At 43.6% G+C, this 14,295-nt stretch overlaps 2 protein-coding genes and 1 long non-coding RNA gene across 3 annotated transcripts in view; all 3 read right to left on the reverse strand.

Moving 5' to 3' along the window:
• Positions 1-4,259, reverse strand: part of LOC109481838 (cytochrome P450 2D15-like) — a 5,652-nt gene extending 1,393 nt beyond the window's left edge. Inside the window, exons 1-7 of the mRNA XM_019784459.1 lie at positions 4,009-4,259; positions 3,255-3,394; positions 2,544-2,851; positions 1,850-2,033; positions 948-1,126; positions 655-789; positions 387-540 (exon numbers count right to left, since the gene is read on the reverse strand). Coding sequence (XP_019640018.1) covers positions 387-540; positions 655-789; positions 948-1,126; positions 1,850-2,033; positions 2,544-2,851; positions 3,255-3,394; positions 4,009-4,196 — 1,288 coding nt within the window. The 5' untranslated portion in view covers positions 4,197-4,259. The remainder of the gene's footprint in view (positions 1-386; positions 541-654; positions 790-947; positions 1,127-1,849; positions 2,034-2,543; positions 2,852-3,254; positions 3,395-4,008) is intronic.
• Positions 4,260-5,510: 1,251 nt separating this feature from the next.
• Positions 5,511-8,949, reverse strand: LOC109481881 (cytochrome P450 2U1-like). Its single transcript, XM_019784512.1, is given in 7 exon segments — positions 5,511-6,210; positions 6,417-6,579; positions 6,702-6,836; positions 7,029-7,207; positions 7,688-7,871; positions 8,131-8,438; positions 8,793-8,949. Coding segments are annotated over 7 exon segments (1,308 nt in total). The 3' UTR covers positions 5,511-6,028.
• Positions 8,950-10,678: 1,729 nt separating this feature from the next.
• Positions 10,679-12,178, reverse strand: LOC109481895. Its single transcript, XR_002140938.1, has 2 exons — positions 11,599-12,178; positions 10,679-10,894 (listed from the first exon to the last, which is right to left on the reverse strand). It is a non-coding gene; the product is annotated as an uncharacterized LOC109481895 (long non-coding RNA).
• Between the last annotated feature and the right edge of the window lie 2,117 nt (positions 12,179-14,295).

The following is a 14,295-nucleotide window of genomic DNA, read 5'->3' on the forward strand; positions in this document are numbered from 1 at the left end:
GCAAAACTTTTTTTTTATTCGCACGCGCGCATCAGTTTTGGGGCTCCCGGAGGATGTCATCCATATAATCAAATCAACATGGCCTTATTTACAAATCACATTGGTTCTGCATCCTATGCAATTTAGCGCATGTTTTGTGGGGCTTAGATTGATGCAATTCATGTTTCATGCATACAGAATACAATGTGGACAACGCATTTGTATGGAACACGAAACGTGGGAGCACTCAACGCAACATACGTTCTCCAAGTTCGAATCGACTCGTCTGCTGTTTCTCTCAGATATTTTCTAAAATGTGTTGGATAAAGTATTTTGCCAGAATTGCATTATGTTCTCTAGCACAAATGAGCTTTCATTCCAAGACAAAACTGTCTTGCATGCCTCACCTATGCTAAACGGTAAAAAGGACTCTGTCCCCGGTGCCAGCTGCCCGTCGGCGTCCAGGAATCGGGTCGGGTCGAACCTCTCCGGATCGGGCCAGTACTTCGGGTCCATGTGGAGAGACCACAGGTTGGGCAGTATGAAGGTGCCAGCGGGGATCTGTGGCACAAAAAAAAACAAGTGCGAAACGTGGATGTCACAATAAAAAAGAAAGCAAATGACAGCTCAGTACACTTGATTACATATATTCGAGAAGATGTAATAAGTGGTCACCTGATGTCCCAAGATGGTAGCAGAAGCTGTGGTTTCGTGGGGGATAGAGGAAGGAGCGATGGTGCGAATCCGCTGGGCCTCACGTATGGTCGCCTCCGTGTAGGGAAGGTGGTCTCGCAGCAGCATAGACGGGGTCTGTAAGGATATAACGTAACGTCTAGTTTTGCTCTAAAACAAAATTGGCCTATTTTTTCTTAGTTCATAATGGTCAAGGATTCGAACCCACGACCTCAGGGGTTATACCCTACGGGTGAGAAACATGACCACTGACCATCGTGTTCTTGAAAAGTTACCTGTTTCCTAAGTGACACATCGATCTCGTCCTGTACTTTACGCTGCACATCCATGTTCATAACCAGGTACAGTAGGGCCCAGCGGAGCGTGGTGGCGGTGGTGTCGGATCCTGCCAGGAAGAGATTTCTGATGGCATTGATGATGTTGTCCTCTGGCAGTTCGGACAAAACTCTGTTCCCTAAACACAATAGTTAAGAACAGGGTCTTATGACGACCGTGTGTGTATGGAAAGGCTACTAAAACATTTTTAAAGGTTCTATAAAGTGAGCTTACTAGAACCGACCAAGACGCAGTCAAATAAATTGAACCAAGACTTATTACAACTGTAAAACTTTCCCATGGCTGCAAAAGCAGAAGCGTAGAAGATGATGATGATAATGGTGATGAAATTGACAGATTTCCGAGGATCATCCAAATTTTCTATTGTCTCTAGTCCGAATGTTCTATTGTCTCGAGTAAGTCAATACAAGGGCGTTTTTAGCCAATGCAACTCTCGAGTCAGTCACTGCAATTCGAGTCAGTCAGTGCAACTCTCTGACTATGAGATGTCATCTAGTAAATCTATCAACGGCGTTCTTATCAGGAGTCAGGGATGATATGTCCGCCCATTAACTACTGACTAACGATGAACACCTTCATCCAGTAATTACTGTAAACGCTATGTGTATGTCATGAAAGTTCATCTGTGTTGGTAGTAATCATAGTAAAACGTTAAACTTTATTCCAACACACAAGTTACAGGGATCAAATTTTCAGCGACCACTGTCGCCTTCATCAGGATAATAAATGACCAATCACTTCACAACGAGATCACGTTCTAAAGTGATTCCAACACACAATAGTGTGTTGGAATAAAGTTTAACGTTATGCTATGTGTATGTGTTGTCTTTTGACCACCTACCTTGGTGCTCCTCCAGCAGGAAACCATCGATGACGTCCCTGATGTTGTTCGGGTCAAAGGTCTCCCTGTGCTCCTGGATGACTTCGATGACGAAGCTGCGAAGCTCGTCGCTGCACGTCACCACCTCCTCCATCCTCCGCCGGACAGACGGGACGTGCCGCAGGATTGGGTAAACATTCAACGCCTGGGGAAACAAATTACTTCATGTAGAGTACTAGCAGTGGGAGGTATGCTAACAACATAACCCTGTGGCCAGACCGATGTTGTCCCTCTGCAAGACGTTCAGATGCAGCTTCAGTGTAGTATAAACTTCCTAATATTCAGAGTTTATAGTAAAAAGTGTGGTATGTGAAGAACCGAATTAGGACATCGCATTGTGTGCAATGGCCAGGTGGTTAGGGTGCTCGCCTTGCATTTGGTAGGTCCTGAGTTCGATCCCCGGCTGAGTCATACCAAAGACTTTGAAAACGGTACACTTAGCACTCAGCATTTGGGAAATGGGAGTAATGGGAGTTAAGCACACACCACTACTAGCGGACTAGCCCCCTGCTGTAGTGATTTTTGTGTGGCCCAGGGCTATTGAAAACGGAGATGGGCGCCGCACTATGCATCACTTCTGCTGGAAGGCTCTTTTAACTTTTAACTAATTGTCTATGTGCTAACATGCACCCCAAACGTGTATGAGAAGACGCACCTGAGCTGACGCATTTGACCGGAAGTATCGACTTTGAATCTCCATTAGGCGACAGAACCGTTCGTCGTCGTGGTTGAACCTCCTGCCGAACACAAGGGAACAGACCACATTGGAAGCCGCCAGACTTAGAGGTACTGTTAGGTCGAACGGCTGGCCCTGTTTATCCTTGAAAACTTGGACCAGATCCTGCGCCTCCTGCACGATGGTCGGCTCCAGACTCTGTTTCCCTGCCCCGAAGGCGTTGAGCCAAGTCAGAGCCACCTTTCGGGTCTCCTTCCACTCGCGGCTGAAGGGAGCCGTAGCAATACCTGGTAAAAACGTGAAAGACGATAGCATCTCAAATTCCATCTCAGATTACGTATTTTTCTCTCGTTTCGAAGATTTTAATCTTGTAAAGACCAGAACAAGCTTTCGATAGAAGGATCAATCAGCAATACATCTCAAGAAATATTGACCCCATAGAATGTTTTAATGTTGGCGATAAGAAATGCAAGCACTAGTTTTTACTTTGTTGTGATAGGATTGCGTATAGACTTGAACTGTACTTTTCAAGCCGGTGCTTGACCAAAAGCTGCAGCTTAGTGGCAGTCAGTTAAAAAAACCGACAGGGTTGTCTACCTGAGTAATCGGCAAGCAACGTCAAACCTTCTATACAGAGGATATGCAAGTTTATAAACAAACTCACTTCATCCGGTTAGGGTCCATTCTTACCTTTTCCTCTGGTCCGTATTGTTCGTCTCCACAGGAACAGATCTGGACGAGACGAAAAGATGTCGCCATGTTTGTGCAGAGCCTCTTTCACAGTGTCCTGTCCGTTCAGCACGACTGCGGGTCGAGGGCCGAGCCACACACTGCATAGATAGGACAGTTCAAAGCAAGTTAGTAAAGGATATCGCGTACACGTGTGTAATAAATAACTGTTTACAAGGTAGGGAGTGGTGTCAGAACTTGATCTCTAAAACTGGCATCGAAAACAACTGTTGTCCCTGCTATGATACTCAGCGAGGAGTCTAAAACACCGAATTTAATAGCTCGGGGTACCAGCCAAATTTACCCCTTAATATGCAAAAAATGGCCTTTCAGGGGGTTGAAATTTAAAATTTCCCGGGAGACATCCCCCCCACCTTCAACCCGGAAGTACTGCCGAACGACCCCCCTCCTCCCCGCTAAATATCGTACAGTCCCTAAGCGACAGGTGAAAGTTTGTCTAATGATGCGTTATGCCTCTGAACTTGTGACCTAGTTAGTTTTGGCAAGCCCATCTACACCCACCCCAACCGAGCTCAGCCCCTATTTTCTTCTAGTTGCCTCTACTACCATTCTTAGCTTGGCTAATCGTATCCAAAGATTGTCAGGGGCCCTTCTCGTTAACTGTACTACCATTAACAATTGACAAATAACACTAACGTCTGCATTATATATTAAGTCAGTACTCAGTTGTGTCACTGGGGACATATTTACGTACGTGAAGACGTCGCCATATTTCAGTCGCCATTCAGCGAACACTCGGTGTTCTCCCCGGGCGAGATCGCGCAGGTTACCGACGATCGGCCAGGCACGAGGCCCTGGTGGGTATTTCCTTCTCAACCTGACGTTTCGGACGTACAGGAACACTACAAGCAGTGCGAAGGCCACAACAAGCAGGAACTCCATTTGTCTTTTTACTCATGACCAGCTTCGCAACAAGTCTGTGAGAGTAAGTGCGTGTTGCCTCATTGCCTGCAAATTTGCATATGACGTTGGAATTCCTCCCACCAGTGCCTGTGGCGGTTCAACTATAGGTTCATTGAACTTACGTGTAGGTCGCCTTGTCAATAGACCATACCTCAAACGTACACAGGCCGTTTGTTTACATACTGACTATGGCTACCAGTCCCTTTTCAGTGCACTTTAAATCAACGTCTGATTATAGACGTTTGATAATAAATATAGATGTAGACCACGATGTCAAAGAAGGGATTTCAGTATGAAGGAAGTAAGTCCAAGATATCTAGCAAGTTGTTCTTAATAATAATATATGCTTATTACCTACATGGAAATGTAGGTATTGTTTTCAGCCTGTCTGTGTGTCTTTGTGTCTGTGTGTGTTTCCGCATCCTTGTGGTCATCATAACTTCAGAACGCCTTTATGGATTGTGATGATATTTGGTACGCCGGTAGTCCTTAAAAGGGCAAATGTCAAGGTCAAATCTGGGCTTCCTGGTGGATGACCTTGGTACTTCAGCAGTACTTCCGTTTTTTGTATCTTTTGTCCTGAACATGCTATGGTCTTGACTTTTTGGTGACAGATAGCTTTTTCTGTCAGGAAGAAGTGGTGTGGGTTTGGTTCGGAACAGTTTGTTCTGGAACTGCAGGAGAGTTTCCAGCGAAATCTTTAAAAATAAAAAAAGAAACGAGTTTTCATGATTTTTGGCATGTAGATAGCTTTAGACAGAGATGTACACAATTGAATGTAAATCATGTAAATGAGGATCAATTTGCATAATCAATGAGGAAATTTTTAAAAATCATCATTGTACATTAAAGGCTTTGATACATGTAATGTATGTAATCTATGGCAGGTGGAACATTAACAGAGACAGATTATGCAAAAGAACACCTACGTTGCATAATTAATACAAAAATGCTATGATTTCTGAAAGGTAAATGATGGACATTTCATACTTGTGACATGTGTATATTAGTTAAAGGAAGCATCACTATCCATATATTATGTTAATGTGAAGGTCATTTGCATAATCGATATTACAATTTTGGAACAACAACTTGCCAATGGATAGGACTTTCACAAAAGAAATTTAATTTCTATGTAATTTGAGTTTAGAAAAGTTTAGAAAACCATATATAGAATATGTTATGCTACATGTAATCATTACATCTCTGTGATCGTTTAAAACATCTCAAAACCAAATGAAATTACAAAGGCTCTAAATATTTTAATGTAGGTATGAGATCTACGAATTCTGGTTTATTTTGCGTTTAATATCCTAATTGCATGCACAAATACATAGATCTCTGTTGCATGTAACCACGCAGTCAAACACAGACTACAAATAAGCTATACCAGAAAGCGGGTATTACTGTGCTCTTGTTCTGTAACATCATGCCAAGTTTCTTTGTGGTATAGTAGTATATATGGTGTTAGGTGGTTTGGACAACAGGTACTAATACATTAATTAAGGAGGTCGATCACGCAGTACTGACTAACTCGAACGTTTCAAGCGAAGCTATAAGGTGGGTTACCATATATCGTAACGCTTAGCAAAGCTGAAAGGGAATTCCTGTCACATAAGCCAAGCTAGGCCTTTCGGACAAACTACTCATTGATGCTTACTCCAAGAAATAAATAATGAAGAACATTCAAGTAGCCCTCATAGTGTAGATACATAAGCCACCTATAGTTTTGCATAACCATGATTATCCCATCTACATCACGTTTCATTCGTATCAGATACACGAAACCTTTAGCACAACTGAGGCCCTGCTTAAACTCGAGGGAAAGCACAGATTTCGAATGGCTTCGGAGAAAACACGATCCCCGAAATGCCTTCTGTGTCCGGTGTTGGAGCGCCCTCTGGCAGCTTGAAAGTGAACCGCTGCAAGAGGGAAGTGAAGAACAGGAACAACTCGAACTTGGCCAGCTGTTCTCCGAGGCACCTTCGAGGACCTGGTGCGAAAGTACGGGATGGTTAGACCACCGTAGAAAAGAACAAGAGAGACGAAATTGTCTCAACATTCCAGAGGCTAACAATCTTGTAGCTAGCGTTAGCTGATTACACAGAACTAGATGTTTGGTTTCCTATATTCAGCTCTGTAGAAAATCCATGGGGTACCTACATATAGCCCGGCTGTCTTTATAGTAAAAACTAGCGCCGCTCTTACCTACACTAAACGGTAAAAAGGACTCTGTCCTCGGTGCCAGGTGCCCGTCGGCGTCCAGGAATCGGGTCGGGTCGAACCTCTCCGGATCGGGCCAGTACTTCGGGTCCATGTGGAGAGACCACAGGTTGGGCAGTATGAAGGTGCCGGCGGGGATCTGTGGCACACAAAAAAACAACATTTTTTTTAAAGCGTGGAAAGAGTACATTATATAGTACAAAGAACGTAAACTACTACACTATGGCGTTAATGTGTATTCAAGAAGTAAAAAACGGTCACCTGATGTCCGAATATGGTAGAAGGGGCTGTAGTCTCATGAGGGAGGGAAGAAGGAACGATGGTGCGAATCCGCTGGGCCTCACGTATGGTCGCCTCCGTGTAGGGAAGGTGGTCCCGCAGCAGCATAGACGGGGTCTGTAGGGATTTTAAAACGCTAATGTAGACTGAAACAACGCATTGTTTTTAAAAGAACAAATTCAAAATTAAAGTTCTAAATAATCTGGAAATTCAAGGATTCGAACACACGACCGTAATTGTTTAACCCTCTGGTCAAGAAAGAGACCCACTGATCATTAACGATGTTGGGAAACTTCTACATAACATTACCTGATTTCCAAGCGCCACATCGATCTCGTCTTGCACCTTACACTGTACATCCTGGTTCATAGCCAGGTACAGAAGAGCCCAGCGGAGCGTGGTGGCGGTGGTGTCGGTTCCTGCGACGAATACGTTCTTGACTACGTTGATGATGTTGTCCTCTGGCAGTTCGGACAAAACTCTGTTCCCTGTGATTGAAGAGACGAGGTCTTTTTTGTCACAACTGTACGCGTATTGGTTGTCTTATCAAATACACTTTTAAAGGTGCTGAAGTGATCCAAAAACATTGCAAAGAAACGGCAAGAAAACTCTGAAATAAAAATAGAAGTTGCTAGACTCTTGGAGTCTTTAGAGTTGCTAGACTCATTGTAACTGCAGAAAATTCCTACGGCTGCAAAGGCAGAACCTTAGAAGATGATGACGATGATGATTAAAAATGCCAAATGCCGTACGAACTATCTCGAGTCAGTGAATGAAACTCTCGAGAGCATTGACCACGAACCGGTCCATATTGCCGCCATCTGGCAAAACTATCAACGACGTTCCTCTCAGGAGACGGGTATGATATGTCAGCCCAGTAACTACTGACTAACGATAAACGCCATCATTCAGTAACTACTGGAACTACTGTAAACGCTATGTGTATGGATTGTCTTTTGACCACCTACCTTGGCGCTCCTCCAGCAGGAAACCATCGATGACGTCCCTGATGTTGTTCGGGTCAAAGGTCTCCCTGTGCTCCTGAATGACTTCGATGACGAAGCTGCGGATCTCCTCGCTGCACGTCACCACCTCCTCCAACTTCCGCCGGACAGACGGGACGTGCCGCAGGATTGGGTAAACGTTCAACGCCTGGGGAAGCAGTCAGATTACTTCAGCGCCTGGGAGAGGAAGATAGGCTACCACACATGCTAAAATATGTAAATTAATTGTGGTAACAGCCTCAGAGTATGGTAGATGACAAACAGGTACATCTTTAGTTCAGTACAAACTTCCAAATATGTGGTTGTGTGCATGTTGAAGTAAAAAGCGTGATTTGTGAAGTACCGACTTGGGACATTGCATAGTGGATAGGCTAACATGCACCACAAAACCGTACGAGGAAACACACCTGAGCGGTCGCACTTAAGCGGAGGTATCGATTTTGAAGCTCCATTAGGCGACAGAAACGCTCGTCATCGTGGTTGAACCTCCTGCCAAACACAAGGGAACAGATCACGTTCGAAGCCGCCAGACTTAGAGGTACTGTTGGGTCGAACGGCTGGCCCTGTTTATCCTTGAAAACTTGGACCAGATCCTGCGCCTCCTGCACGATGGTCGGCTCCAGACTCTGCTTCCCTGCCCCGAAGGCGTTGAGCCAAGTCAGAGCCACCTTTCGGGTCTCCTTCCACTCGAGGCTGAAGGGAGCCGTAACAATACCTGGTAAAAGCGAACAAGAAATACCAAATGATGACTATTCTCGTTTCGGCTCAAATTTAAAACTTCTTCCTTAATAGTTCTTTATCACGTGGCACGTTTAAATAGCAGCATCTATAATAACATCTTAATCATGCAGAAACCTCGACTGTCTTTCGATAGGATTAGCCAGTAATCCCTCTCAAAGACATCCAAACAGTCAAATAGTAAGGAGGTTCATGATTTAATTTTGCGAAGTGTTATGCATTGTGGGTAATATGTCAAAGATGAAGACCACAAAGACATAACCAAAATACGTCTTTATTACAAAGTTGGTCACAAATACTCAAGTCGCTTCATGTGAGGATGCCTTCTTACCTTTTCCTCTAGTAGGTATTGTTTTCCTCCACATAAACAAGTCTGGACGAGACGAAAAGATGTCGCCATGTTTCTGCAGAGCTTCTTTCACAGCGTCCTGTCCGTTCAGTACGACTGCGGGCCGAGGGCCGAGCCAGACACTGGGGAATCAGGACATTTTAAATCAATTTAGTATATCGTTTGTAGTACATGAATGATTACAAGGTGGAGAATGGTAAGTGTGATAGAATGTGTTGCCTTTGGGTACTCTAAAACTGGCATCGAAAACAACCAGTAACTGTTGTCCCTGCTAAGCCGTAGGTGAAATTCTGTCTAATGATGCATTATGCTTCCGAACGTGTGACCTAAGTATTGGCACGCCCACCTCAACCCGCACAGCTGAGCTCTGACTCATTTTCTTCTCGTTGCCTCTACTAGAGTTAGCCATAATGTCCGTGTAAAAACATTACTAACGTCTGCATCACATCAATGTTAAGTCAGTACTCAGTTGTGTCACTGGTGATGTGTTACGTACGTGAAGACGTCGCCATATTTCAGTCGCCATTCAGCGAACACTCGATGTTGTCCTCGGGCGAGATCGCGCAGGTTGCCGACGATCGGCCAGGCACGAGGCCCTGGTGGGTATTTCCTTCTCAACCTGACGTTTTGGACGTACAGGAACACTACAAGCAGTGCGAAGGCTACGACAAGCAGGAACTCCATTTGGCTTCTAAGCTGCCCACCAAGTCTGTGAGAGTAAGTGCGTGTTGCCTCCTAATTTGCATATGACGTTGGAAGTCCTGCCGCCAGTGCATGGGGCGTTATTTTGTGTTTTCTTAAAGCATGGGTCTTGGCTCTCAGTCAGGCTTATCTTTGACGTGTTCTTGGACCTTTTTTTCGTCAGCCTTTGCGTGGCATATTGGATATTGCCCTGTAATTGGTACTGCCCTGTTAATTTGATACCGTTTTATGTATCCCTCTGCTTAAGATCTTGGTCCGCATGTTCTTTAGTTACGATAAACTGGCACGCAGTTAACCGAGTACCGCCTTCACTGCTATTGTCTCCACAAGGTCATGTGAAAACGCTCTGTAGTCTGAAGGCCAGATCAGGTCAGGTGAGGTGACGTCCTGATGACGTTAAACAACTTGCTTTTCACTGTGTTTTGAAGTGTTGGGGCGTTTTATGCTCAACATTAATTAAATTACTATGGGTCGAATCTGACAACAAATAGAGAATGAAGTTTTTGTGTTCTTTTCAACATAGTCTGAGGGCCAGATTAGGTCAGGTGAGGTGCGGTGAAGTGAAATGAGTGCAGCTGGGGTGATTAGGTCAGGTGAGGTGCGATGAAGTGAAGTGAGTTCAGCTCAGGTGAACTAAGGCCGTGTCTATGTGGAATCACCCAAACCGCGATTCGGGTAACTCACATTCCTCACATCTGGTTCACGTGCCACACACACCTGTGAAACCGTGTCCGAACACAATACGCTTGAGCTACATTTATTGCTGTTTGATGATTACACGCAAGGTGGCGTGTTATTAATGTCAGAGGTCAACGACCTGCTTGCCGATGCCCCCTCCCAGCGTATCGTGGTCCCTCCCAGCCGACGTGGTCCCGCCAGAGGCGATGAAGCTCGCCCTAGAACGGACACATTATTTGACCATTACTGCTCTTTAAGTTGCTGCCACGTAAAAGTTGGTATTGCATATAAAACAAGTGCTTTTACAAAAGCTGTCGTTTGCCGCCATTGTACTTTTGCACAAGAAAATCACATGCCACCTCTGCTAGTTTCACTGAAAATGTTGTTACCTTTTTTTTCCTGATAGTATAGCTTCACACATTGTGGGCAAAGGCAATTAATGGCTTATATGTAAGAAATGTGACACAAGTATACACAGATTCTAAATGTATGTGTTCAGATTGTTTATTGAATATTTGGTTTCAGGGCAAGATACAGTTTCTGGTTTTAATAATTCACTCGTGAGACATGGACTCAGCCAGTATACAATCTGCAAGTTCTGCACAATGGCACATTAGTATTGAGTGCACGGTGGCACAGGCTGGTATTGAGTGAATGGTGGCATAGTTTGATTGCTTTGTGGTATCCAAATGCCAAAGACACATCTGAAAGAGATGACAAATAATTTGTTTCAACATAAAATTTGCAACTGTGCACATAGATATTGAGTTCTCGTTGCTAAAAGAACACATCAAAGTCTTCAAAATTGCCCATATACTACTGAGAGAGCTTCTTTATGTTGCCATATTGATGAACAATTCTTAGGTTTCTGAGTACACTCAAATTTCTTGATGAAATTGAGATAGGTTTGATACCAGGAAAGATTTACGTGTGAACCGAATAGCTTGAAAGCTCAAAGTTTTTTCAACAAAATACTGGCGACGAATGAAAAGCCTGTACCGCCCCCCCCCCACTGACAGCGAAAATTTGTAAGAAAGAAAATAATAATTTATGCAACAATACAAAAAATTAAGGCGATACGGTAGAAACACTCCAGAGAACAAACTTTAAGATTGGCAAGCATCTGCCGGTAATTAATTTTAATATTAAAGCAAGAAACTTAGCCTTGCATAATTTGATCATACCGAAAAGAGATTGTTAGACGCATTTGTAAATCCAAAGAGGAGGGGGCAGTCAGTTTGACTACTAAATATTGTTAAACAGCGCGTCAAAGCACAATTAGATTGATCACCCTTGCCCATGGTACTTTTAGCTATACTATTTTCCTGTAACTCTATGCCTAATACTCATAACATTGCTGATATTTTTTTCAATTTATATGGCGTAAATACTGAGGCACAGTACGCACCTGAGAGCTGGAATGCTCGTTGTAGGATCCTGCATGCCCTTTTTCCTGAGGCGTAATCGGACCATTTTAGTCTTCGTAATCCGTTGGCAGTCGCCCTCCAAATCAATGAAATTCGTAATATTATATTAGCCTTAATGCATAAAGTTTTAATAGCTCTGAGAATTTTACTTAATTCGTAATCGGCGGCGAAAATTTTGCGTAATCCGTAATCACTATCACCCCCATACATGCCCTCTAGTACATCCGGGGCCTTCCAAGAGCAACATGAACAGCGACATCTAGCGATGTAGTGAAATAGTACATCTTCCGGTTAGTAAATATGGCGGTGGGCCGGATACTCTCTCTCTTCACAGCCAAGGGCGTATATTTCGGCAAAAGGGTACTTTAAAAGTTTCTTTAGTGTGGAAACTTAGCAACAATGTAGTGGACCACAATTAAAACATCGTTGTTGGAATATTTGTCCACTAATTACAGACGTTGCGCGAGCGCCAATGTTTTACTTGTCATCTACATTAACATAATTTATGCGATTCATTCATCAAGGCCATTATGTCAATTTTTATCATCTTCTGAGAATCACTTTGAGCATACAGTAGTACAGATTAATTATTTTTTAGACAATTCAAGTGTAATTTTTGATAACTTTGTCATATAAGAATTGCGTTTATGTGATCTGGTAGGTCCATCCCACAATAAAAAGTGCAAACATAATAGATAAACATTGAATGCAACACCCAATGTTTTACTTGTCATCTATATTAACATAATTTATGCGATTTATTCATCAAGGCCATTATGTCAATTTTCATAATCTTCTGAGAATCACTTTGGGCATACAGTAGTACAGATTAATTATTTTTTAGACAATTCAAGTGTAATTTTTGATAACTTTGTCATATAAGAATTGCGTTTATGTGATCTGGTAGGTCCATCCCACAATAAAAAGTGCAAACATAATAGATAAACATTGAATGCAACACCCAAACGAAAATGTTCACCCAACGAAGGGTTGATGGAAGCATTGTTTTCGTATGTTTACGTTTGCCGCCGCATGGCGGCAAACGTAAAAAAGAAATATTACCCCGTAATCCATGACCAGGCGAAGTTACATTGAAATCACATTGCGTTCAGACGCAAATCGCGATGCGGGGAAACCGATTCGAAACCACCTCTAGAAGTGGCTTGGGATCGAGGCGCTTTCAATGTGATTTCGGAGCGTTCAGATGGAGCCACTTGAAACCGGCTTCGGGGTAAACCACATGTAAACCGCCTTGGGTGGTTCCGTATAGATACGCCCTAAGGCGACACTGTACTCGTCTGGTAGAACCTGAACTGGGTAACCTGAACCCTTTTAAACTTTACCAGACAGGCGAGTAGTTCGTCAGGTGTTCATGATACCTTGTAAAGTCTTGTCTCGTTTCATTGCAATCACAGTGACGTGTAGCTATCTAGATGTGCTCTGTCCTTCACCTTACAACCTTCGACAAACCAATCATACAGCCTCCTATATATTTCCACTATTACTAAGAAGTGAGAGGGAGTCGAATGTACTATAGTAAAGTTATATGCATGTATATGTATAGGTATGTATGACTGTCAACATATGACCTGTCTTTAGCCCAGGGCAGCAAACATGTACAACAAAGCACAATCCGACGTGTAGCAAGTTACAAGTGTGCCGTGCTTCACCTAAAAGAAGTTAATGCAATTTATCAGCCTACATGGGCCAGAAAGGCGTTTCCTTATTGAGTACTATAGCTAGTGGTGTTGACTATTTCAGTTCAATTTCGACATCTGGACCATTGCCTGATTATGACCAACGTCCGATGCCATTTAAGTCTAGATATAGACCTCGATTTCAAGTATAACGGATCTTCATTATAAAAGAAGACACATAGCAATTTGTTCTGATATGCTAATTTATTTTGCGTCTGATAATAATTTCATACATACATTTTTACTCTTGTTACGGCTATCCAGTCAAATACAGAGTACGAGTACATCAGTTCATGTCAGAATGTAAGACGTCTCTGTAGTTACTGCATCCGATCGCGAGGTGGCGCTGTTACTCCGGCATGCAGAGGTAGGAGGACCCTTCGTTCTCCAGGCACAGGAAACCGGCAGGACAGTTCAAGTCCGTACAGCCGTGTACTGGTTTGCCCAGGCATCATTGTCGAACACAAGGGAACAGATCACATTGGAAACGGCCAGGCTAAGCGGTACTGTTGGGTCGAACGGCTGGCACTGTTTATCCTTGAAAACTTGGACCAGATCCTGCGCCTCCTGCACGATGGTCGGCTCCAGACTCTGCTACCCTGCCCCCAGGGTCGCTACCCACTGGACTAAGCAAGCTTCTGATAGTCTATAGTCAAATGTTACAAATTTTCGTACCATCAGATCGTTTTATTCATGGCAAACAGAGACTACGTATACGATTACATACCTTACGTCAGAAGGCGGGTACATCGACTAGACTCCTTCGCAGTCTTGTTGGGCGTCGGCGTTATTTTTTTCTGTAAGCGAGGGAGTTTTTGCCACGGAGATAAGGTTTTAATTTGCGCAAAACCTTCCCTCCGTGGCAAAAACTCCCTCGGCAGCAAATCGTCCCTCGCGGCCGCATATTACTCGCGTCGCTCACAAAAAAAAAATAACGCCGACGCCCAACAAGACTGCGAAGGAGGCTAGGTACATACTCTG

Source organism: Branchiostoma belcheri, unplaced genomic scaffold (assembly GCF_001625305.1).
Source record: "Branchiostoma belcheri isolate BF01 breed outbred unplaced genomic scaffold, Haploidv18h27 scaffold58, whole genome shotgun sequence".
NCBI lineage: Eukaryota > Metazoa > Chordata > Leptocardii > Amphioxiformes > Branchiostomatidae > Branchiostoma > Branchiostoma belcheri.